Raw genomic sequence first — 24174 nt, forward strand, 5'->3', positions numbered from 1 at the left:
CTCCGAATAACATCTTAACAAGTTTTTTTCGAAATCGAATTTTGGTAGCGCTATTGTTAGTGACGTTTTTTTCGAAAAGCGAAATGTAGATATTGTTAATGCAATATTCGTATCTCTTTATAAATAAACTAACCAAACAAAGCTGCTTTTCATTGTTTTTTTGTTGCAACCCCATTTTTGAGGGTTAAATATAATGCTACGACAATTATTGCGAGGAAAACTATTAATTATTGGCTGCTATTGAACGGAGTTTGAAGCAGTTATTTTAAACGTTTGTGTCTTTTTGTGAAAAAATCCGTTTGACCGTTTTGTTCTAGAACATTCTTTCGTTTTCACTTCTTGAGTGACTTTTTAACGCTTGACTTTTTAATTGCTACTGAGTGATTTCAATAAAAAGCATTCAGAAATAAAGTCTGTTGCTAAAATAATTCCGATTTTGAGAGAACAACGTTCACAACACGTGTAGCGTATATGTTGCTCACGAAGACTCTTATTCTTGAATTAGCGGTTCGAATCCCTCCCTTGTCAGAAGGTTTAAATAATGAAAATTTCCCCTTCTGAATTGGTTGCTTCGCCCGTCTTTCGAGAGCAATTCGTCCGACCTTAGTCGGTTTATGTTCTAATTTTGATCTGATGTTAATTTTTTATGATGGTTCTCCAAAGCAAACTCCGAGACTCTCAAATGGAAAACAATTTTGCGCAGTAAAATCCAAGACTTGACTAAATAAATCTAAAAACTATTTAAACAATCTCGAGGGAAATTTAAAATTAGCCAAAGCAGATAGCTTTTGTACCTGAATTTTAGTTGCCACAAAATTTTAGTATCGAAATTACAGAAAACTTTTGTATTCAGTATTAATGGTTAATCAATTTTACTGTTCATTATACTATAATTGTTAATAAAGCTTTAAAAGCATCACGTAGTTATCATGCAGCAGGTAGTACTAGTTTTTTTCCATGAAAACGAAAAGAGATGTTTTTAAATTTGCCAATCATGTAAAGTTTAATGTCTAATGAGTAGCAAATATTAATCGGCGTCTGTGGAATTACCAGTGTCTTTGTGTCATTCGTCTGTCGAAATTTTTTTTGAAGCCAAAGAAGTGAGTTAAGACTGGATTTTGTGAATGTTTTGAATTCTTTTTTCTTATGACACTATCGAGTCAAAAGAATTCACATCATTCGCATGGCTTACGCAAATTGTTGCTCTTTGTCATGCAATGTCTGTAACATCTATTAAATTTGGAATACAAAACGAACGATAGATGAATGTGTTTAGTATCTTGGGTAAAGAGGGAGAAAGAGGGTAACGGAACTGCAAAAAAGTTGAAATAGTTCTTGAAATGGCATTAAAGTAGCAATTTTTGAACCCTGATAACTCTGCTAGATGATAGAAGGACCGAAAACCCTTAATTTTGGACTTAGTGAACTAACACTTTTCGAACTTTGTCATTGAGTATTTGAAAAAAATGAAAAATTTATCTGCTGTCCGATTTGGCTTAATTTAGCGCAAAAAGTGTCCCAACATTCTTTCCAAAGGGTTGTATCTAAAGTTTAGTTACTTTCGCCATTTATTTAGATTTCAATCATGAACTAATGAAGAATTATATTAAATAGGCTATCAAAGAGTGTTTTTTTCTCGGAAATTGCGTCTAAATGTGAACTAAAATACTTTACTTTCAACAGAAAACTTGGAACCTCTCATATCTTCTCGAAAAAATTTAATTTCCTGAAACATTTGTTTAAAATATGATGCATTTTTATTAATAGCTGCCCAGCGATAGCTGGGGCTATCATTGGCCTTCTCTTGGTTTTTTACAATTCAAAGAATTTGAATTGTATTGGGGCGCTGTGGTTTTTTTTTAAGATGTGTTCACACATTTTTCAATGACTTGGATATTTCAAAACGGGATAAACAGGTAAAGTCCAGCGGGCATTAAGTTTCATTAGAGGCCCAAAGTGGACGTTAGTAGTCCTTCAAGTTTTTAGAGTGTTGCAGCTGCTGGGATGGCCTCAATTGAAGGTTAAAAGGTCATTTTTAGGAGTTTTTGGGCTCAAAATGGTGCAATTTTTCATGTTTTTTGTGATTTTTTTAAGTTTTTTGCTTGATTAGTCTTAAGTTGAAGTTTTTAAAAGTTGATGAAGGGCTTTTGCGGGAAAAAGGTACTTGTTATGACCAGTTTATGAGCTATATGTTCTGGTACTACAAACACAAACACACAAAATGATACTAGTTTTTGCAATTTTTTTCAAGTTTTTTGACAATTTTTGTCATTTTTTCCGTTTTTTCACCTCCAGGGGCCAGGGAACACCTCCTTTAAGTTTTGATAATAGGGCACTGTATCGTTTTTAGTTACAATGGAGGGGTTTTCATCATTTTAATGTCTCGAATTTTAGCATTTTTTTTAATAAAATCTGCAATTTTTTTGAAGTTTCTTAAAGTTTTCGTCAATTTTTGATATTTGTCCCTTCTCAAGTGCCAGGAAACCTATTCCATGGTCTCAAAACAGTTACTGCATAGTTGTTTATTTCAATTGATTTGTTTTCAACAATTTAAACTTTCGAATTTTGAAAATTTTTTGATAAAAATTGCAACTTTTTTAAGTTTTTTATCAAGACATTTGTCTTTTATTCAATTTTTCTTGCCTGAGTAGCCAGATAAACTAATACAGGGTTTGATAGTATGTTATTAAATAGTTGCCGGGGGTAATTGGATGGTTTTCAACTTTTTAATAGAACGAATTTCTGTTTTTTGAAATATGAAATTTTTTATAAAAATTATTGCCTATCGATCTTTGAACCAATTATTTTTTTAAGACTTGGAATTGCTTTACTGGATAGCCTCTAGAGACACTAGAATCATTTTTCAAGAAATGATTCTTACGATATTAATGTCACGATTTTCAGCAACATTTCATTAAATTTCAATTGATATTTTTAGTTTTTGAAAATTTCCGAGTTAATCGATCTTCAAGGGCCAATGAATTGGCCTTGCAGATATAATACTGCACCAATTTCAGAAACAAATTTTGGTTTTGAACATATTTTTGAAAAAGGTATATTTAAATGGGTCAAATTTTGCCTTAGGGGTAAAAGTTTTATCAAGGATTATATATTTGTTTAGTTTGTTTGATTGTTTGTTTCTCAATTTTTTGAGATGATTTCGTTTGTGTTGTGGCTGGCATCGTTGAATTGATCTGCTGTTCATGTAGAGTAAATCTAAATTTTTCATTCAATTCTTTGAATTGTATTTCAGGACTTGTCCTGCTATGTTTTTTTATTTCGTCGTCATGATTTTTGTTACGACCATATGACGTCACAGCCACTTTTTGTTCATTCGTTCATGCAATTTCAACTGAATTGCATGTGTGACGTCATTTTTCGCTCTTAGTGGAGCGAGTTTTTTGTTCATGCGCGTGATTAATTTTTTGGTCACACTTGACTTACCTCACTTTGAAAAATGACTTCCTCTCTTTGAAATTGACTTTTATTTCCTTTAATTCAAAGAGATAAGGTCAAATGGGCGTGTGTCACTCTAAATGAAGGTTATTTGAGATCAGCTAATAGAGGCAGCAATAACTTATACAGATTTTTAATCAAAATATAACAGATCAGCCTTCAATGAAAAGACGAATTTTTTTGGTCTGTCTTTTTTTACTGTTTTTTTAGACTACCGATCTACAAATCTATTGCGGCTATTTTCTGGCAATCTGTCAGCTATGTTTCTACTTGAAAACCCTCATTGAAAATAGTCGCTCTAAACCCTCGTACTAATGTTGATCGGAGCATAATTTTGATGATAGCCCATACTTTTAAATGGAACGGACTGGGCTGGAACTGTTGCTGCTATTTGAACAGCATAATACAGGGTTTCTCCTATCAGTTAGTGCAATTTTGCTGATTATCTGTTTTTAAGAAAGGTGTTTAAGAATGATTAGGAAAGATGAATGATATAGGAGCAAGTTATGACTTTACAATTTAAATGTACAGCTAAGAACTTATTGAAGTGAATCTTTTGGTTTTAGATTTAATTCGGCCATTGGTTTTCAAAACAATAATAGTGATTTTGCTCTAAAAAATTATTAGCCGCTTTTACATCACAACTTTGCCAGAGATCGTTTCATAAATTATCAAAATAATTTGATTGCCAAAATTGAGAAGAAAGAGAAAGCCTTCATTAAAAACTAAACAAATTCACACAAAATAAAAGTGAAACATGAATCTTTCCGTTTTATTTTTTGAGATCACGTAGAAAACCATTTTCTTGATTATAACACAAAAAAGACACCAAAATCCTCGAAAAAATTATGCTTATGTGAGGCAGTGAGGCATAAATAAATAACGCTTTTGATGAGCCATAATCATTTGAATTCCAGCTTTCGAAAGATTGTTTTGAAAGATCTCAACAAAAAACTATTTTCAAGCGAAAATTCAAACACTATTTGTATAAATTAAACTTCAAGAACAAATCTATAATAGGGAAACGTGGCGAGTCAATTAAAGGAGTCAATATTACGGATGACCGAGAATTTCGAAGGCTATTCTTGAACGATGCTAGAGCCTGATTTGCGATATAAATGTATATCAAAATGAAGATAGGTTAGTAAATCCTCAGAACAAATTTCATCGATCTATTAGGTCAGCTGAAATTGATTTTACGAGATTATTTTGCTGTAGTAATACAAATTTTATTTAGTTAGCTTGTTCGTTATCCCTTAAGGTCAACTTTGAATAATATCAAAGTTCTGAAGAGTCAAACTGCTTGAAGACAATTGATTGAAGAATTTCTGAAAGATTGATTTTAAGGGTTACTGTTCAGATCTTTTGGTAACATGAAAAATTGCTTTTGTGCCATATTACAATTTAAACATTGAAAACTTAATAAAACCGATAGGGTTGGGGTTAAAAAACAAAACTGATCAAATAATTCAATTTTCTGGAATTTTGTTTGTGCTAAATATGGTAGGAAAATTTGGACCGAAAGACAAATTTGGGATAAATAAGTTGAAATATTGCGCTCTAATTGAGCGCGTTTTCCCAACAAATTGTATTAATTTTTACTGAAGAGTTCACAAGAATTTAAAACATTTGATCGTCTTTTATGTAAACTATTGAACAGGAAAGTCAGTTTTAGCAAAAGGGCTTAGTTTCATGTTTCCCAGTAAACTGCTGGGAAGGAAAGAAAAACAAACGAACAAAATTCGATACTTATTTCATGAAAGTGCGTCTAATTCTTTCTCATATTTCTTGATTTCAAGAATTGGTCATTTAAATGGTTGTATAGTTTGCGAATTTGTTTTGAGTCAATGGACCATAAAAAGTAGTTGAGACAGCCAGAAGCTTTTGCTGTAAGCAGCTCCTTTAGATGTGCGTAATTGGGTCGTAGGTTGCTGTACTAAAAATTATCACAAGAAAATTAAATTGGAAAAAAATAATGATAATGAGCTAAAATGTGTCTCAACTTAGAGCTAATGTTGACTTTTGCAGTCTGCGAATTTGTGAGAATACGCTTATAATTGGTGAAATAAATAGGGTTGTTAAATTTTGGAATCTTTGTGTCTAAAACAATATCCTCTATTGTAAGTAATGGAAAGCTTTTGAGACAAATTTTGTTTTAACTTTTCGAAAAATGCATTATTTTTTTTTCATTTTTTAGTCTAATACTTATACTCTATCGATGGAAGAAGCACAATTGAACGCATTGTATTGCTCGCAGTTGATGGTTTTAGCAGGTATTTGCCTCCGGGTGGTCTTTTTATGCAATTTTTTGTGTGGGCATTTTTCGCCTATTTGACTGTATGTCCCCATTGAGTTGTTTTGCTGTTCATTTAGACCCTTGCTAGCATCCTGGGAGAGAACGTTCCTGGGAGGTATAAAATTATTGTGAAATTGCGATACTGATAGAGGGGACCATAGTCCACAAGCCGCCTTTTTTAAACGTAAAAATGTCGTCGATATGTTCGTATTTAATTAGACAAAAACGACGAAAGCCCTTACGTCTTCACCTCGCCATCGTCGGTATGTTCGGGTTTTAGACATAAGAAATGTTGAGAAATCATGAGAAAATGTCTTATCTCCTTTATTAATTGCTCTCGAAAGAGAAGCAGTTATTGTTAAAGTGTGTGTCTTTTTTATGCAAAATTGTTGCGTGACCGTTTTGCGCTTATCTTCTAGAATAATCTTTGGCTTCTCAAGTAACTTTTTCCCGCAATTCGTCTTGATTTTTGAGTGATTTTGGTTGCTCTGATTCCGAAATAAAGTTTAATCAACACCTGTTGCGATAATAGCAGTTGAATAAACTGCCAGTGTAATAAAATTTAATGCCCGATCGACACTGGAAAAACACTTCAGCATTAGACTACGAGTTTATCACACTGTTTTGTCGCTACTGTTACTAAGTAATCATTGGCGATAAAAGAGTGGTCATAAACTCGTATTCTAATGATGGAAACAATTTGATAAACTTGTAGTCTAAAAAAAACAGACATGATGGCAACAAGCGTTGATTAAAAAAAATTACCACACGGTTGTTATTGCCGTGGAAGTTATCGTAACACCTGGGCTTCGCTCGGAGTTTGATAACTTCTCGGTGGCGATAACAACCGTGTGGTAATATTCATTGTTGTTCAAACAAAACCGATTGTTAGAGATACAGTGACGAAGCCCTGATGGCTGAGTGGTTAATGCCTCTGTGGTGGTGAAGTAATCGGATTCAGGAGGTTGGGGTTCGGACCCTACTTTTGTCTGATGTTTTTGCACACCCATAAAAAGTTTACGCCACGCCTGTCATTCGAGAGCAATTGTTGCTACTAAAGTCGGTTTTTTATATGATCAAATTAAATTGAGTTGAGTATGGTTTAATGAACTGAATTCTCAAATGTGCAACAACTCACTGAAAAATCAATTTTTTCACTGAAAAACAAACAAAAACGTCATAATTGATCGCTTACTTTGAGCTATAGAAGAAATTCAGTCAATATGAATGTTTCGAAGAAATTGTTCTCTATAGGTACGCATGAAGCAATTAGAAACCGGTCATAACATTTGAACACATTTTGAACGTTTTTATCTGATATTCGATCAGTGTTCATATTTATTCGATCAGTCCTCATGTTTAATATTTCACCTCTTCTTGGTCGCTTTTTTAGATTTAACTTTTTAGAGACGGTTTTTGGAATTAAAATTGTAACCCAGTAATATAATAAATTTCCTCCTTGTGTTACAGTTAATTTTTTTTGACGTGTTAAAACACGTTGCACCAGAGACCATACTATGAGGCACTGTTTCAAGAAACTTCTTTCTGGAGAGCAACTTATGGGCTTTCATTCTTAGTTTCTTCTAGTGTGATTGTGTGACACGAAAGTTTGATTCATAATATTACTTACAATGGTTACCATGACGAGAAAATCATGATATGATTTTTGAAACTAAAATTAGTCAAGTACTCATTTGTGCTGTTTCTTTTTGTGTTTGATATGTACTTTTTGGAACTTTACCCAACTTTATGACCTGTGGATCAAAAAATGGACAATAATGTTACTTTGCTTATAGATGATGATAATTTGTTATACGTTTTAGATTATGCGAGGTTAGATTTGTTAAATATAATTAGATTTTTTTTTCTGTTTGTGACCCCCCCCCCCCAGTACGTTATGGTCCCCCCAAATATAGAGCAGGTGCTCTGACACGTCTGTCTGGGGGTGCAAATAATATGCACCTCCCTAAGCTTGGGGGGGGGGCAGAAACTTAACAAATCCGATATACGTTTTAGATTATACGGGTCTGTAGACAGTGGTTTGAAAGTTTTGAACTGAAAATTTTGGGTAATATTTCTATTAAATTGAGTAATGTGTTGGAGGGTTGAGAGGGAACCTTGGGGAACAAGGAAGAACCATAGAATGGGCTATAAGGGATGCCCAAGTTTGAGATCTTAAGACCAGTTGGTGTAAATGGGTAGCACACTAGGCTTGCAAGTAAGAGATGCTGGTTCGAATCCAGTACTGGTCTATTTGCACAGGAGTCGGGCTTACTTAGACGGTTGAGAGTGTTAGAAGGTTGAGAGATCAACCTAATGTAAATTTTGCATATGATAAGCTTGACATGAAGCTCTACTTGTTCAACGTATACTTGGCTAACCAGTTGGTGTAACGGTTAGGACAGTAATCTTGTAAGAGATGCTGGTTCGGGTCCAGTAGGATGCAGTTTGCACATTGCTGGCGCCTCAGAGCCCTATCAATTTGTTTTTGTTCACAGGTCGGAGTCAGTTCTCTGGAGGATGACGTCACATCCAGCAAACTGTTTCCTGAGAATCCCCAGATTGAGGGCACAATCACCACCATTGCCCTTACTCCTCAGTTCTTCATTTACGCAACTAACGTTAGACCCTTTATACCATTTAACTGTCTTGATAATAGCCTTACTAATTGGCTTACTAAGAGAGTACCATGACAATCTCATTCTCAGGATTTCCCCACAGTAGTAGTTTTGTGTGACCTAAATTGCTCTTTTAGAGAACTTAAGTTTACATCTCCAAAACAAATGAGATTGTAGGATAGGAGTGTAAAAGGGCCTGATATCCGAGTGTTTGAGTACTGAAGTCTAGGACGACGGAGGTCTTGGGTTTGAATCCCGCTTTTTTAGTACTTTTTTGAACTCATAAAAAAGTTTCTTTTAGCCTCAGATCCCTCTGAATTAAGTTGTGCTTTCTGTCGTTCAAGAGCAATTTGTCCGAAGTTTTTCGGTTTATGTTTGTCACATGTGACTTTCATCACTCTCAAAATGACTGTCCCCACGTTCATAATGACTTTTTTTCCTTTAATTACAGGTTAAGGTCAACTGAGTATGTGTCACTCTAATTGGTGGTTATTTGAGAGCAGCTAATTGAAGCAGAATAAGTTATACAAGTTCTTAATCGAAATACATTCCAGAAATTAATTAGAAGGGAATTTTTTTATCGCTTTGACACTGCCTATCGAGGAAACTACTTGACTAATTCCTGTGAATCTGGCAGCTATGTTTTTAAAAATCTTCCACCAAGAATTACACGTCCCGCTATTGCAAATTACTTGCTACTAAAAAATAGGGCCAACAATGTGTGCTACGATTAATTGCTCCCTCCTCCCCATTCTATTTTTTTCGCTTTTTATTAAATTTTTCTCACTTTTGACGTCCTTTCTTTGCCTGAAGATTGTTCATTTGTTTTATTTTGTTTATTTATTTATCTTTGTTTTATGATAAATTGGGAAACTTTATGTAGATGTAGAACTTGGGGGCAATCATCCAAAATTTTAGAGTGTTTTTTATTTACTTTTTAATAGCCGTCCACAGCTTCACAGCAGGCTATTATTGCGTTCCTATTTTATTTCTTACAATTCAAAGAATTTGAATTGTATTGGTGTGCTGCCTTTTTTAAGATCTGTTTACACTTTTTTAACCTTTTTTTGTCAATCAGAAGTCAAATTTCAGTGGTGACTTTAATCACGCCGGAGTAGTAAGAGGAGCGAAAAGCGAGTAGTTAGAAGGCGTGACATGTTTCAAACAGCTTTAAGTCAATTGAGAAAAAGATGTTTAAAAAGATTTTTAATTGCTCCCAAACGAAGTTTGTAGCAATTATATTAGTCCTGTCGGTCTTTTTTATGCAATTTTTTGCTTGTCCGATTTTTCGTCTGACGCTTTTGACTTTTCGTCCTCAAAAACGGGATACACAGGTAGCGCCCAGTGGGCATTAAGTGCTCTTAGAGCCTTTCAGCTCTGTTTCAGCTCAAACTGTTTTCGAGACTTATACTTATGGTGTGAAGGGCGGTTCTTAGAGGTTGATACACCCCCACCCCCTGTTGACTCCCCATCCCCACTATTGTCTTCACCCCCCACCGCGCTGTTGCCCCCCAACCCAGTGTTGCCCCCCGATCAGCCCGCGGTGCCCCCCCCCCTCCCGTGGCTAGCTACTGACGAAGCCAACCGCTCGACGGTCGTTTGAGAGCAATTCGCACGACGTTAGTCGGTTATGTTTGATTTTTGAGAGCAATTTTTTTTTCATTTGCGGCAATTTGACTTCTGTTTTTGCTGTTTTCTCTGCAAATTCGTTTGAAAGGTGATACGTTTGCTCTAAAAAGCATAGTTACAGTTCAAACTCCACAAAAGAAAACTACTGGTTTTCAGGGCTTAGACGCTATTTGTCTTCATAAAATATGTGCTTTTTTAAAGATTTTGCCTATTTTGTAGATTTTCTGTTAGTTTTGTTATTCAGTTTCATTAATGAGAGGTCTCAATGGCTCTCTGTTGATAATAATTCATATTAATTGAGTGAGTTGAATAGCAATCAAACCGTTTTAAGGATTTCGACAGGACTTGTTTTTTTTCCTCTTTTATTGTTCTTCTTAAGAAAAGGACGGCTCTAAGTAGCTCTCTTATGAGTCACAATTTGAATCAATTGAAAGTTTTGATTCGTATCTAACGTTTTTCGACTATGACACAATTTGCGTTCAAAAAAATTTTTATGGGTTCTGCGGTTTTTTTCGCTGTCTAGTTTTTGTGTAGTTTTGTTTCATTAATGATCGATTCCATTATTAATTTTATCAGGAATTTTCGAGTTAATATTTTCATTTTAAAACTGAAGGTTTTTAACGAATGTGACAAAACCTATTATCGAAAATTATTAGTTGCTTTTCGATTCTTGTAGCTGCTTCTATTTTTCTGTCACTTAGTCTCACCAATGATATGTTACTAGGTTCTCTAGTTAGTCATGTTTGAATATATTTATTCGTTTCATTCATAGATAACAGCTTTCACGATTTTGACACTACTTATTTTGAAAAATAATATTTTTGAAATTTTGCGCTCATTTCATCAACAGAATTCCTGGACAATTTTGTCCAAGTAGCACTTGGCTGTGAATTTTTTTATACGTTTTCTTATTATTTGTGTCAAACAAATAAACATTTATGTATGGATCATTACTTATTGTGAAACCATGACATGCAGTATGCCCAACGTCCTTTTCTAATGTTCTAGAAAGGATCCATCAACTATTTCTCCCTCGAAGAGTGGTGTTCCATCACTCACTTCCAACACTCGAAAGGAGTCACTCGAATATTTCCGGAGATCACTGGAACACGTCTACTAGCTCTGGACGAGATAAACCAGGCGTTCATCTACTCCCCAATTGATGACGTCATGGTACCCGTTCAGGATCTGCCAACTAAGGTCGATGGGGTTCTGTGGGAGAACCACGAACAGGATAAGGTAACGCACCGTAAATTGATTGTGTCGAGGAATTCGAATGTCTATCCAATTATAGCCAATGACTTTTTACATGACATATAGATCTTCCAACTACAAAAAATTGCATATATAGAGAAACTACAAATATATAGCCAACTACAGAAATAAATATAATTTTCCTACCATCATTTAGGGAGAGAAAAGATACTATACCCGCAACTGAGTTTTTCTGTGCAGCAGATTTTAGCTATAGAAAAACCCCAATCGCTGTATAGTGCCCTCTCTGGGACTAGAGGGTGGGAGGAAAATTTAAATTTAAGTTTTTTGCAAAAATTATATTTGCAGATTTTTGTGTTTATTATATATGCTGTTTTTGTGCTTTTCAATTTGAATTCGATGTTCATAATTTGCATTCGAATTTCATAAGTTAATTTCTTTGATAAAGGCGAAATTTGACGAGCATCTTAGTGAAATATTTTCCTATTAAGACACCCTTTGCTCTTTTCTAAAAGATCTATATCAATGGGCCTAAACTGACTTAATACTCGCCGTCCAGCTTCAAAGATCTTCAATACACTCTTAATAGGCCTATTGGTCCATTTTTTTGCCTCAACGATATTTGACAGTGCATTTTGTGTTTCAGCACATTTTCGTGACCTTCGATGACAAGAATCTTCACACGTTTGTCTATGTTCGGGACAGCATTTACGGTTAGACAAACAAACACTTCAATGCCATCAGTTGATGATAAACAACGCAGACATTCTAGTACATTATACAGTGATTACTATTCAAACACTTACAAGGTACCTTTGAAATACATTTTAGATGCCTGTCGAACTTTTTTTCTGCAATTGTGCAAAACCTGCTCGCCGTCAGCCGCGCAGAACACGAAACTGTCAGGAGAAAATTCGACAATTATCCACTTAATTTGTAGAATTTTGTTCAAATTTCTTTTATAATTTAGCAGTTTTCAGCACATTAAGCGGATAGTTATTAATTGTTATCGTAGAGAAGCAATTATTGTAAATGTGTGTGTCTTTTTTATGCAAAATTTCGCTTGACAATTTTGACTTTTCAAGTGACTTTTACGCCCTTGACTTTTTGCGTTTCGCCTGATCTAAAATTCTCTCTCAATCACAATTTCAAGCAGCTGAATTCAACTGGCGGCAATTTAATACTAAAAGTCAAATGAAAAGTGCGCCGAAACTGGTGCCATTTTCACTTTAAATCTTAACAGTGGTAAATGTTAACCTCTAATATGGTTATTTGAAGCCCACTATTGAACTTCTTAGTCCCATTTAGCCCCCCCCCCCCCCCCGACTGATGCAGGCTGCAATTAATTAGAGCTCCCACTAGTCTATCGAGAGCAATTCTTCCGACGTTTAGTTGGTTTTGTTTTCCATTAAAACATCACCGATGTAAATTTGTGAAATTTGGAGGTTTTGTGTGTTATGAGTTATGCTAAGTTAAAGTAACTTTCCGTATAATAACTTTTGAAGCTCCCATTATTTTTTCTCGTCTAATTAGTAGCATTTGCTGAATTGTTTAACAAGACAAATTTACGCTGAACTTGTGGAGTGAACTTCGTTTTTTGAATAATTTAATAACCTGTTGCAGAATTCAGTCGTAACTTAGAATTTAGCTAACCGTAGCAATTATATTAGTCCTGTTGGTCTTTTTTATGAGATTTTTCGCTTGACCAATTTTTCGTCTGACGCATTTCACTCATCGTCCTCATAAACGAAACAAACAGGTAGCGCCCAAAGGGCATTAAGTGCTCTTAGAGCCTTTCAGGTCTGTTTCAGCTCAAACTGTCTTGCAGACTTATACTTATACTTATGGTGTGAGGGGCGGTTCTTAGAGGTTGACACCCCCCCCCTTTGTTGACCCCCCACCCCCACTATTGGCTCCACCCCCCCGTGGCTAGCTACTGACCAAGCCAACCACTCGCCGGTCGTTTGAGAGCACTTCGCCCGACGTTAGTCCGTTATGTTATTGTGCTTTTTTTCTCCCTCCTCGGCCTAGTTTTTATTTTTTTGCCTGTTTTATGGGCATCAAGTGCCTTTCAGCTTACTAGTCTTCAAGTATGCGATTAACAGAATCTGTTTTGGAGACACACTTATGGTGCGAAGGGCGAGAGAATGACCCCCCCCCCCCCCCACCACCACCACTGTTGCCACCCCAACAGTACCCCGGACCTTGCTGCGCTCACTTATGCCCCTTCAATTAAGCTAAAGCTTGCCTCACTAAACCGTGCCTAGCTACTAACGAAGCCAAGCGCTCGCCGGTCGTTTGAGAGCAATTCACCCGATGTTAGTCGGTTACGTTTTGATTATTTCAGAATCGAGTTGCAAGAGGGTAGGAAGTGCCACTGCATTATATCATGGACACAGACCAGTCATGCTTCACAACGGACAAGTCTACTGTCAGTCGCCAGGTGGAAAACTCATCTCAATCACACTCTCGACACACACAAACAATAACACCACTAGCAACAAGCTGGATAACAACGGAGATCCAATGACTGCCGATGATCTGGTACTTTTGAATTTTAATTGCTCTTCAAAGAGAAATAATTATTGTAAACGTGTGTCTTTTTATGCAAATTTTTCGCTCGACCGTTTGCGCTTGTCTTCTAGAATTATCTCATTCCGAAATAAAGTTTGTTGCTCAAACGCAGAACCATAGTTAGAGACTCGTTGACAAGAGGCCTGATAGCCGAGTGGTTACTACCTCCCTCGAGGTGACGGAATTGGACTCAGGAGGTCGGGGTTGGAATCCTACCGCCGGCTGATGTTTTCGCACCCATAAACAAAAGTTTATCTAGGCTACAGCCCCTGAATTAAATTGCGCGCCTGTCAATCGAGAGCTATTTTCCGACGTTAGTCGGTTTATGTTTTTCCATGCTCTCGGACAAAGTCTGAAGCAATTATTGTGAGCGTGTATTACAATAAGCGTGTAATGCAAAATGTTCGATTGACCGTTTTTTTTCTTGAACATTCTTTCCATTTCACTTCTTGAGTGACTTTTTCACGCTTGACTTTTTGATTGCTACTGAGTGATTTCAATAAAGAACATTCAGTGATTAAGTCTGTTGCTAATATAATTCCGATTTTTTCTAGCCTATGCCCCCCTATAAATTGATTGCTTCGCCCGTCTTTGTTGAGCAATTAATTCGACCTTAGTCCGTTTATGTTTAATAGCTGCCCTCATCTTCTCAGCCGGCTATTATAGCGCTCCTATTTTTTTTTACTTCGTCGAACTTTTTTTGGCTTTATCCATTTTGCCGCTTTTTCGACATTTTGCGTGAAATCTTTTTGACTTCTCTAGGCTAGTTTCACTCTTTTGTCATTTTGCTCAAAGTCCTTTTAAACAGCAGCTGCTCAGCAAAGCAATTCAAAATGAAGAGAGGCAGTATAAAAAAATCAAAGTGAGAAATAGAATCGGGATAAACCCATAAAGCCCATTTTTGTAGCCTCTCACTGAGATACAGAAGTATGTTCAATTACGAATTGTCTTCAAAATAATGTTTTTAAACAAAAATCAATATTTGTTGATATTTTCTTTTCTTTCAATCCCAATAGAGTTATGGGATTCAACGGCGGCTATTTTCTGGCAATCTGCCAGGTATCTTTTTATTTTGATTTGATTTTAATTTTTAATAGCCGTCGTCAGGCTCTCAAACCGCTATTATTTAGGCACTCTCCTTTTTTGTTTCGTTTCACCTTTTGATCACGCTTTTCATTTTTACAAAAGTCACTATTTTCACGTTTGACTTCTGACTTACTTTTCACTGTTTCAACTGAATGGATTTTAAATTCTTTCTTGCATTGAGTTGCGCAATATAGTGAATACGGTTAAAGTCAAAACATCAGAATCAAAAGACGGGGTGAACCGATAAAGCCCGGTCATTAATTCATTGAGAATAAGGTTATCAAAGTTCACTAGAGTGTTTGTTAGCTTATATCGGTATTAAGCTTATTAGTTTTGTGTTTAGTAGCTGAATTAAGTATGATTTTAGAATCTAATTGAAATTGTACGCCAAATTAGAACACTGCACGTCAAATAGAGCACTGAAAAAAAAACAGAAATAAAGGACATTTTATCTTTTCTTTTTTTTCTGTTTCAATCCTGATGTGCATCAAGCGTGTCAGGGGCGGCTATTTTCCGGCAATATGCCGGCTATGTTTTGAGACGGTGGTCCAAAGCAAACTCTGAGACTCTCAAATGGAAAACAAATCTGCGCAGTAAAATCCAGGACCTTGACTAATTAAATCCAAAAATTATTTTGACAATTTTGAGGGGATTTTAACGGTAACAAATGCAGGTAGCTTTTGTGCCTCAATTTTAGTTGCCACAAACAAAATATGGTCATTGAAATTACAGAAAACTTTGGCACTCAGTATTCATGATTACCCAATTTTACTATTCATCATAGTATAATTGTTAAAGCTTTTTTGCAAGGGCCTGATATCCGAGTGGTTAATTCCTCCGTTGAGGTAACAGAATTGGACTCAGGAGGTCGGGGTTGTAATCCTACCAAGGGCTGATTTTTTCTCACCCATAAGGAAAAAGTTATCTAGGCTGCAGCCCCTGAATTATTTTGCACTGCCCGTAATTCGAGAGCAATTTTTCCGACCTTAGTTGGTTTGTTTTTAATTGCTCTCGGACGAAGTCTGAAGCAATTTTTGTGAACGTGTTTTTTTAAAAGTCGAGGACTCATATGAGAGAGGGAGAGGGTTCGAAACCCTCCCTATTCAGAACTCTTTTCATTATAAAAGTTCCTCAGCCATGTGCCACTTTCTGAATTGTTTGCCTCGCGAGTCAATCGAGAGCATTTCGTCGGACGTTATTCGGCTTATATTCTTTTTATTGCTAATTTTTTTTGGGAATTTGGGAATTTTCAATTAAGAATCTATATGCAAATAAATTTTACTATCCGAGATTTTATACTTTCCCTCAAAATATTTGAATTATCTTTGCAAACGGCCCTTAATTTGTTACTCTTGTTACGATTTTTTTTTAAATCTGCAGTTGTTTGTTACTTTCCTAACCTGTTTGTTCCTAATATGTTTGTCCTCACCTTTTTTGAGTGATTTCAATTTTCAAAATATGGGGAAAGAATTGAGGGCTTCTGAGTTCAAAATATGGTTGCGTGCGGCAATTTAATGCAGAAATTTGTTGTGTTATTGTTTTTAGCTATCTTTTTGCTTTGTTTTAAAAGGTGCTTGAACCAGTTCTTGATTATCAAAGTCGAGATTTTTGATTGCTAGGAGCAATTTGAGTCCTCCTTAATTCCTTTCAAACGATGTCATTAACAACTAGTTGGGTCCTGTTGCTTGGTCTTTTAAGCAGTTTTTGGTGTTGATTAGTAACTGTGGTCAGCTACTCGTTCGGCTATTGTTTAGGTGCTCGATTTGTTACAATTCAAAAAATTCAGTTAATTTTGGAGTGCTGTTTTTTCTACTCCTCGAACTAAAAGAGGAGTATCATTGGATCGTCTTTTTTTGTCAATGATTGTCTTAGTGTATATAAGCATAATGACATTTTTATCTTATTTTTTTTGCGGTATGTTGTTACTGTTATGTTAAGTTGCTCTCGAACGAAGTTTGAGGCAATTATTGTGAGCGTTTTTGCCATTTTTATGCAGATTGTGCTTTACTCTTTGATGTTTTTGCGTGATCTAAATTTCTTTTATTCAGAATTTACGTCTGTTGCTGACTTTACGAAAAGCAATTGAAAGGGCAGGAAAGGCAAGAATCTGATAGCTGAGTGGTTAATGCTTCCGTCTTTAACTCCCAGAGGGCGCGGAATCGAAGCACTCCTCGGTCGGAGTGTTTCTTTGCACCAATTAAAAATTATCTAAGCTAATACCCCCTCTGATTAAATTTACCGGCCTGTCGTTCGAGAATAATTTGTCCGACTTTAGTCGGTTCTTATTTGGAGGCCGAGTGCTTGCTTGCCGCGGACAATTTTTTGGCAAAAATTGTTAAGGTTTCCAAACTTCCATCAGTTTTTTTTTGTTTCATTAAACTTATGGCGTCTCTGCCTTTATCATAAATTGCAGGGTGGCTGAGGGAAAAAGTGGGCTGCTCAGAATCAACAATTTTAAGTTGGGATTGATTTTTGTTGTTTTGTTTGTAAAATAAATTTTCGTATTTGAAATCAATTTTTCGAAACAGTATTTTTAATTCTCCGGCGCTGGTTTTGGTTGTGCGGTTTAAATAAATGTGCTTTATGATACAGTTTGATTACTTGACTAGCGTGTAGTTGCATTGCACTGCTTCAATGTGTTTGTATTTGTAAAAACATTATGAAAGACTGAACACTCGGAAAAACTGAAGTCAAAGTCATGTATTCAGTTACTCGATGTTAGGAGTATGATACTCGGTGTTAGAAAGTATTATTCGAAAAGTGCTTCAAACGAAAACACAAACACAATTTTAATATAAGCAAATATTCGCGATATCACACCACTGAATACAATTTAATCACACTGAGTTATTGTTATTAATTGCTCTTGAACGAAGTTCATAGCAATTATTGTAACGTGTGTGTCTTTTTTTATGCAATTTTTTCGCTTGACAATTTTGCGCTTTTCTTCTAGAACATTCTTTGATTTCTCAATTGACTTTTTCACTCTTTCGTTCTTCATTTGAGATCTGTAGCTGCGTGGTCAAACTGATGTTACATTTTTAATGTGTTTAGTACGTGAACAATCTACTGCTTTGTCACAAGTATCACGAAGCATACGCAATTCTTGCATCTTCAAACAATAATTCACAAAGTGGAGGAGGCGTGAACAACATGACCACGTCAGCAGATCAAGTGTCTCCTCAGAAAGTGTCCCAGTTGAAGTCTCTGGCTGAAGATGCTCTGGCCTGTTTGAGACTGGACTACGCTATCAAGTTCTACCAGATGTTGGGAGATGTGGGGATGGTGATGAATTGCAAAGATCTATTGGTGGGTTGAGATTTGTTTCCTTATTTTTTAGCCAGACCTCTTTAAAGTGGATTAAGGGGGGGGGGGGGGTCAGGAGCATTATACATGACAGCTTGACTTTTTTTGTTTAGCTAATTTTGTGGATACGTTTTGGTGGTTTAAAAGTGATTTCAGGGAAAGGCTCTTGAAGATCTGTATCGATTGTCGATGATTCATGATTCCTGAAGGAATGATTAGGGCCTAAAATTTTTAAAAATTTTCCATATTTTGATCATAACTGGATTACTTCACCGTGTAATTGACTTCTAACTTCATTAAGATCACCTGAGATCACTCTAACAGCTTTCAAGGTCAATATAGTACTGTTATATAATGATCAATGTTAATAATAATGCATGGCAATAATAATATCAAAATAAAAAACGAATTTTGATTTTTTTTAAAGAATTACTTAGTTTAACATTTTAGTCTTTAATAATTAGTCTTTAGTCTTCAATTCTGTGGCTCTTGCTATCTATATTCTACATCACATAAGTCTGTTTTGCCGGTATTTCGGCAATCTGCTGGCTATATTTTAGATGGCTATATTTTAGATAGAAACCAAATTTTCTGCAAATTTTTTGCTTCACCGTTTTTGCGGTTGTCTTCTAGAACATTCTTGGAATTCTCAAGTGACTTTTTCACGCTTTCATTCTTCATTTTTGATTGATATCTGTTGCTCTCATTCCGAAGTAAAGCTTGTTGCTAATATAAAATCGGTTGCAGCATATCAACAAGAAGGGCCTGATAGCCCAGTGGGCAGTGCATTTGGTAAGGGATCGGGAGGTCAATGGTTCAAATCCCGGTGTGTTCAAAAAATTTTCCACCAGCCTGTCGTTCAAGAGCAATTCTTCCAACATTAGTCGGTTTATGTTTAAATTTCTAAAGCACATACTGTTTAAACATGTGCGTATAATTTGCTTATCATTTAAATAGGGATCAAGTTTTTATTAAATTCTGTATTCGTTTTTGCTTGAGATAAGTGCTGCTTGTGATTTTGTTTCCCCTTGTGCCTTCTATGCCCCCAATTACATATTTTGTGTTGTTATAGAGCATAATAATCTGTAAAATATAGCATGAGCTCCTGGGTGGGGACGTAGAAGTTATATGTCCACAAAGCGGGGGGGGGGGACTGAAAACTATTTAAAAATGAACACATGCTCTAGAACACTTTTTGTATGCTCTTGTAACTCAATGTACTTGCTTTTGAACACAATTGAGCTCAATTGTTGTTGCCTTTTGTGTAGAATTTTCCTAGACAGTTTTGCCTTTTCTGTTATCTGTAATCACGATTCACTTTCTCGGTTGTTTTTATGCGATCTAAATTGTGCTTTCATACAAAAAATTGAACAGGTGGGCATGTGCTGCTATGAGACAAATAAAGAGTGTAAAGAATTTGATTGAATTTTTTGAACTTCAAATCTTTAAGACAGGTATATGATACCTTCTGATTACGTCAATTGAAGCTCTTTTGTCACCCCTAAAGACTAACCCTCACGGTGCCCCCCCCCCCACTCATGGCTTGCAATTGAATTGAGCCAACGCCAGTCTTTATAGAGTTATTCTCCGGACAAATGCTTCTTATATTTAAACCAGTTTATTGAATTTTACAAGTCATTTGTAATGTTTACTAATAGGTTTCTTCAATTTTGTCACCCCTAAAGACTAGCCGTCACAAAACCGCAATTGAATTGAACCACCGCGAGTCTTTCGAGAGCTCAAAATTTTTGGGAGACAAAATTCTCCTTACGTTTACTTGCTATATTTTAACGAGGTTTCTAAATTTTATAATCAAATGTAATCTTGACTTATAAGTTTCTTACAATTTTGCAAATTAAGGTTAGAGGTTCCAGGCTTTGTAGAACTTGAAATAAATTCTGAAGTAAAAAGTGGTTCCTTCGAACAGTACATGTTTAAATTTCTAGAAGCAGATATTGTTTAAACCTTGGTGTGAAATTTTAATTAAGGATCAAGTTTTATTAAATTCTGAATGCGTTTTTGTTTGACATAGGGGCTGCTTTATTTGGAACAGAAATTATTTTTATCTAGTTTGATTTTGTTTCCCCCCTGTGTCTTCTATGCCCCCAATTACATATTTTGTGTTGTTATAGAGCATATTAACCTGTAAAAATTATCAGGTGCGCCTTGGTGAGGATGTGGATGTTATATGCCCACAAAACTCGAGGGTCGGGGAACAGAATAAATCCAAAATGTTTTGCTACATAGCGCGCTACTATCTAAAAAATGAACACATGCAACTTGGGGGGTTAAAGATTGTAGTTGGGGAATGGCTGTTTGATTTCTTCAGAATCTAAGGATTTGATTCCTGATTTGATTCGAGTCTGTTTTCAGTTTAAATTTGCGCTCTTATTGCAACTGCCACCAAAACCGTTTATTTTCCAGCTTCACGTATATTTTTCTAGGTTCTTTGTTTCAAAATAATGCCTCATCTGATAAATTTCTGTTAACTCCTCCTTTTCTGTGTCATTTAACATGTGGCTAAAATTGAGTGGTTCTACAGAAAAATCTCAACTTATTTTCTTACTTTTACTTTTGGAAGCAAACAATTCACCAAATTCACTTTGTCTCGGCTTATTGCATTTTTTTTAGTGAAATCACAAAACCGCAATTGAATTGAACCACCGCGAGTCTTTCGAGAGCTCAAAATTTTTGGGAGACAAAATTCTCCTTACGTTTACTTGCTATATTTTAACGAGGTTTCTAAATTTTATAATCAAATGTAATCTTGACTTATAAGTTTCTTACAATTTTGCAAATTAAGGTTAGAGGTTCCAGGCTTTGTAGAACTTGAAATAAATTCTGAAGTAAAAAGTGGTTCCTTCGAACAGTACATGTTTAAATTTCTAGAAGCAGATATTGTTTAAACCTTGGTGTGAAATTTTAATTAAGGATCAAGTTTTATTAAATTCTGAATGCGTTTTTGTTTGACATAGGGGCTGCTTTATTTGGAACAGAAATTATTTTTATCTAGTTTGATTTTGTTTCCCCCCTGTGTCTTCTATGCCCCCAATTACATATTTTGTGTTGTTATAGAGCATATTAACCTGTAAAAATTATCAGGTGCGCCTTGGTGAGGATGTGGATGTTATATGCCCACAAAACTCGAGGGTCGGGGAACAGAATAAATCCAAAATGTTTTGCTACATAGCGCGCTACTATCTAAAAAATGAACACATGCAACTTGGGGGGTTAAAGATTGTAGTTGGGGAATGGCTGTTTGATTTCTTCAGAATCTAAGGATTTGATTCCTGGTTTGATTCGAGTCTGTTTTCAGTTTAAATTTGCGCTCTTATTGCAACTGCCACCAAAACCGTTTGTTTTCCAGCTTCACGTATATGTTTCTAGGTTCTTTGTTTCAAAATAATGCCTCATCTGATAAATTTCTGTTAACTCCTCCTTTTCTGTGTCATTTAACATGTGGCTAAAATTGAGTTGTTCTACAGAAAAATCTCAACTTATTTTCTTACTTTTACTTTTGGAAGCAAACAATTCACCAAATTCACTTTGTCTCGGCTTATTGCATTTTTGTTAGTGAAATTACTCAGGTCAATTTTGAATTTGCCATTTGGAGTCAGTATAGGTAGGCAAACATTGTGGAACTTAATATGCAACGGAAGTGCAAGGGAACTCAGTTTTCTCTGTCTATCGTTGTATCTACAACTTGATCCAATGATCCAATTGGTAGCACGCTTCCGTTTAGAAATCAAGTTCGAAACTCAAATTTAAAGAAATTATCAAGTTTTACTGACCACGATAATTTCACGCGCAGATGATTCAAAGTAGCAACGTTATTGAAATGAACCGAGTTTATTTTAGTTGAGACGATCAATATCTTGTTAATGCGCTCTAATTTAGATAATTATTTATAGCTGTAAATTATCTGGTATTCAACTTTTCCATCCCCACTTTTAAGTGCTTATATGGTCAGGATAAATCTGGAATGAGATCTAATTCCGATTAATTAGAATACCTGATAAACCAACCATGTTTTGTCAGACCTAGGACTCCCCTAGAAATTATGGTGCTATGATAAGATTCCTATCTTGATTTTTCTCAATGCATTTTTACATTTTTACATTCAACTGGTAAAAGTGGTAGATAAATTTGCATTTTTAATAGCCGCTGTCAGCCTCTCAAACGGCTATTATTTAGGCGCTCTCCTTTTTACAATTCAAGGAGTTTGAATTTTATTGGGGCGCTGTCTTTTTACGACTCGAACAGTAGTAAAATCGATCTGTTTTTTGTTTAAAAAATCTGTGACTTTTATTTGCAGGAAGTCAAATGCCACACGCGAAAAGAAGTGGTTAGATAAATTTGCTGAACAAACGTAAAACAAAGATAGAATTTGAAGTGATTTTTGTTCTTTTGTTGTTCTGGAAGAGAGAGAGAGAGAGAGAGAAAAAATTAGGTGTAAAATAATTGCGCCAGTTTTTATCACTTGAGGCTTCCTCAATTTGTCTGGTTATCTTTTCTAGCAATCTCCTTGCTATGTTTTAAAAGATGTTTGTACAAGTTATTGAATATCAGATGTGAGATTTTTGTTTGCATGGAATTTGACTTCTGTTTAATTCCTTTCAAACGGCGTCAGTAACAACTATTTGGGTCCTGTTGGTGTTCTTAAGCATTTTTGGGTCGATTAATACCTGTGGTCAGCTACGGCTATTGTTTAGGTGCTCTCCTTTTTTGCAAATCAAAGAATTTGAATTTTTTGGGGCGCTGTCTTTTTTTAAAGATATGTTCACAAATTTTAATGATTTTTGAAGTCAAATTGTAGTGATTTTGGTCACGCCGAAACAGGAAGTGGAGGAAAGTAGGGATTGGTTTTGTTGCGTGAATATGTTTCGCTCTAATTTTAAAGTAAAGTGAGAGAACGGTGTTAGAATAAAAATTTGCTTTTGCGCTAGTGGTTTTTTTGCACATGCGCCAATTTCGCTTTTTTTTACTATTTTTTTCAATTTTTTGGATCGGATTTTTTTTCTAAATGGTTTTCCCAATCCATTCATAGTTCTTTCCAGGCCTAATTTTTTTTGAATTTCCATTTCTCGCTAGTCAATTGAAGTTCTTTGAATTGAACGTCAGGATCTGTCCTGCTATGTTTTTTTTAAGGTCTGTTCACACATTTTAATGATTTTTGATGTCAAATTGGAGCAGTGGTTGTGGTCACGTCGAAACAGGAAGTGGAGCGAAAAAGCGAATGGTTTTGCGGCGTGAAATTTTTTGCTCTAATTTTGAAGTAGAGTGAGAAAACAGTGTTTGAACAAAAATTCGCTTTCTCGCTAGTGGTTTTTTGTTCACATGCGGCAATTTCACTTTGATTTTTTACAGTTTTTCGATTTTTTGGATCGGATTTTGTTTCTAATTGGTTTTCCCAATCCATTCATAGTGCGTTCTTGGTCTAGTTTTCTGCTTTGTCAATGAAAATTCTTTGACTTGTACGTCAGTACTTGTCCTGCTATGTTTTTTAATTCGCTTTACCTTTTGATCACGTTTTTCGTTTTACATAAGGCACGATTTCCACGCTTGACTTCCGACTTACCTCACTCACTTTTGCAACTGAATGGATTTTATATTCTTTCACGCATTGGTTACGCAATGTAGTGAATACGGTCAATTTCAATATAGCAAAATCAAAAGAAACGGGATAAACCGATAAAGCCCGGTCATTAAGTCATTGTGCATTAGGTTATCAAAGTTTATTAAACCGATTGCTAGCTGATATTAGTATTCAGCTTAATACACTTCAGTTTAGAAGCTGAAAGAAGTATAGGTTTAGAATCTAACTGAAACTGCACACTGAAATAGAACAATTTTTGAAACTTAGGAAAAAATTTTGTCAATTTCTATCTCATCTTTTTTTTCTGTTTAGATTCCGATGTGCGTCTAGCGCGTCAACGGCGGCTGTTTTCCGGCAACTTGCTGGCTATGTTTAGAGTTAGGCACTTCGAAGATATT

General features: G+C 35.6%; 1 protein-coding gene across 3 annotated transcripts in view; it reads left to right on the forward strand.

The window, feature by feature from the left end:
- The window catches only part of LOC142351748 (WD repeat-containing protein 19-like), a 378166-nt gene that overhangs the window by 197718 nt on the left and 156274 nt on the right, over positions 1 to 24174 (forward strand). For all 3 annotated transcript variants that reach the window (XM_075403894.1, XM_075403893.1, XM_075403895.1), the window contains 5 exons: positions 8251 to 8373; positions 11008 to 11238; positions 11861 to 11927; positions 13562 to 13758; positions 17929 to 18183. In XM_075403894.1, the coding sequence (XP_075260009.1) occupies positions 8251 to 8373; positions 11008 to 11238; positions 11861 to 11927; positions 13562 to 13758; positions 17929 to 18183 (873 nt within the window). The remainder of the gene's footprint in view (positions 1 to 8250; positions 8374 to 11007; positions 11239 to 11860; positions 11928 to 13561; positions 13759 to 17928; positions 18184 to 24174) is intronic.

The sequence above is a fragment of the Convolutriloba macropyga genome, chromosome 13, assembly GCF_964194025.1.
Source record: "Convolutriloba macropyga chromosome 13, txConMacr16.3, whole genome shotgun sequence".
NCBI classification, from domain to species: Eukaryota; Metazoa; Xenacoelomorpha; order Acoela; family Convolutidae; genus Convolutriloba; species Convolutriloba macropyga.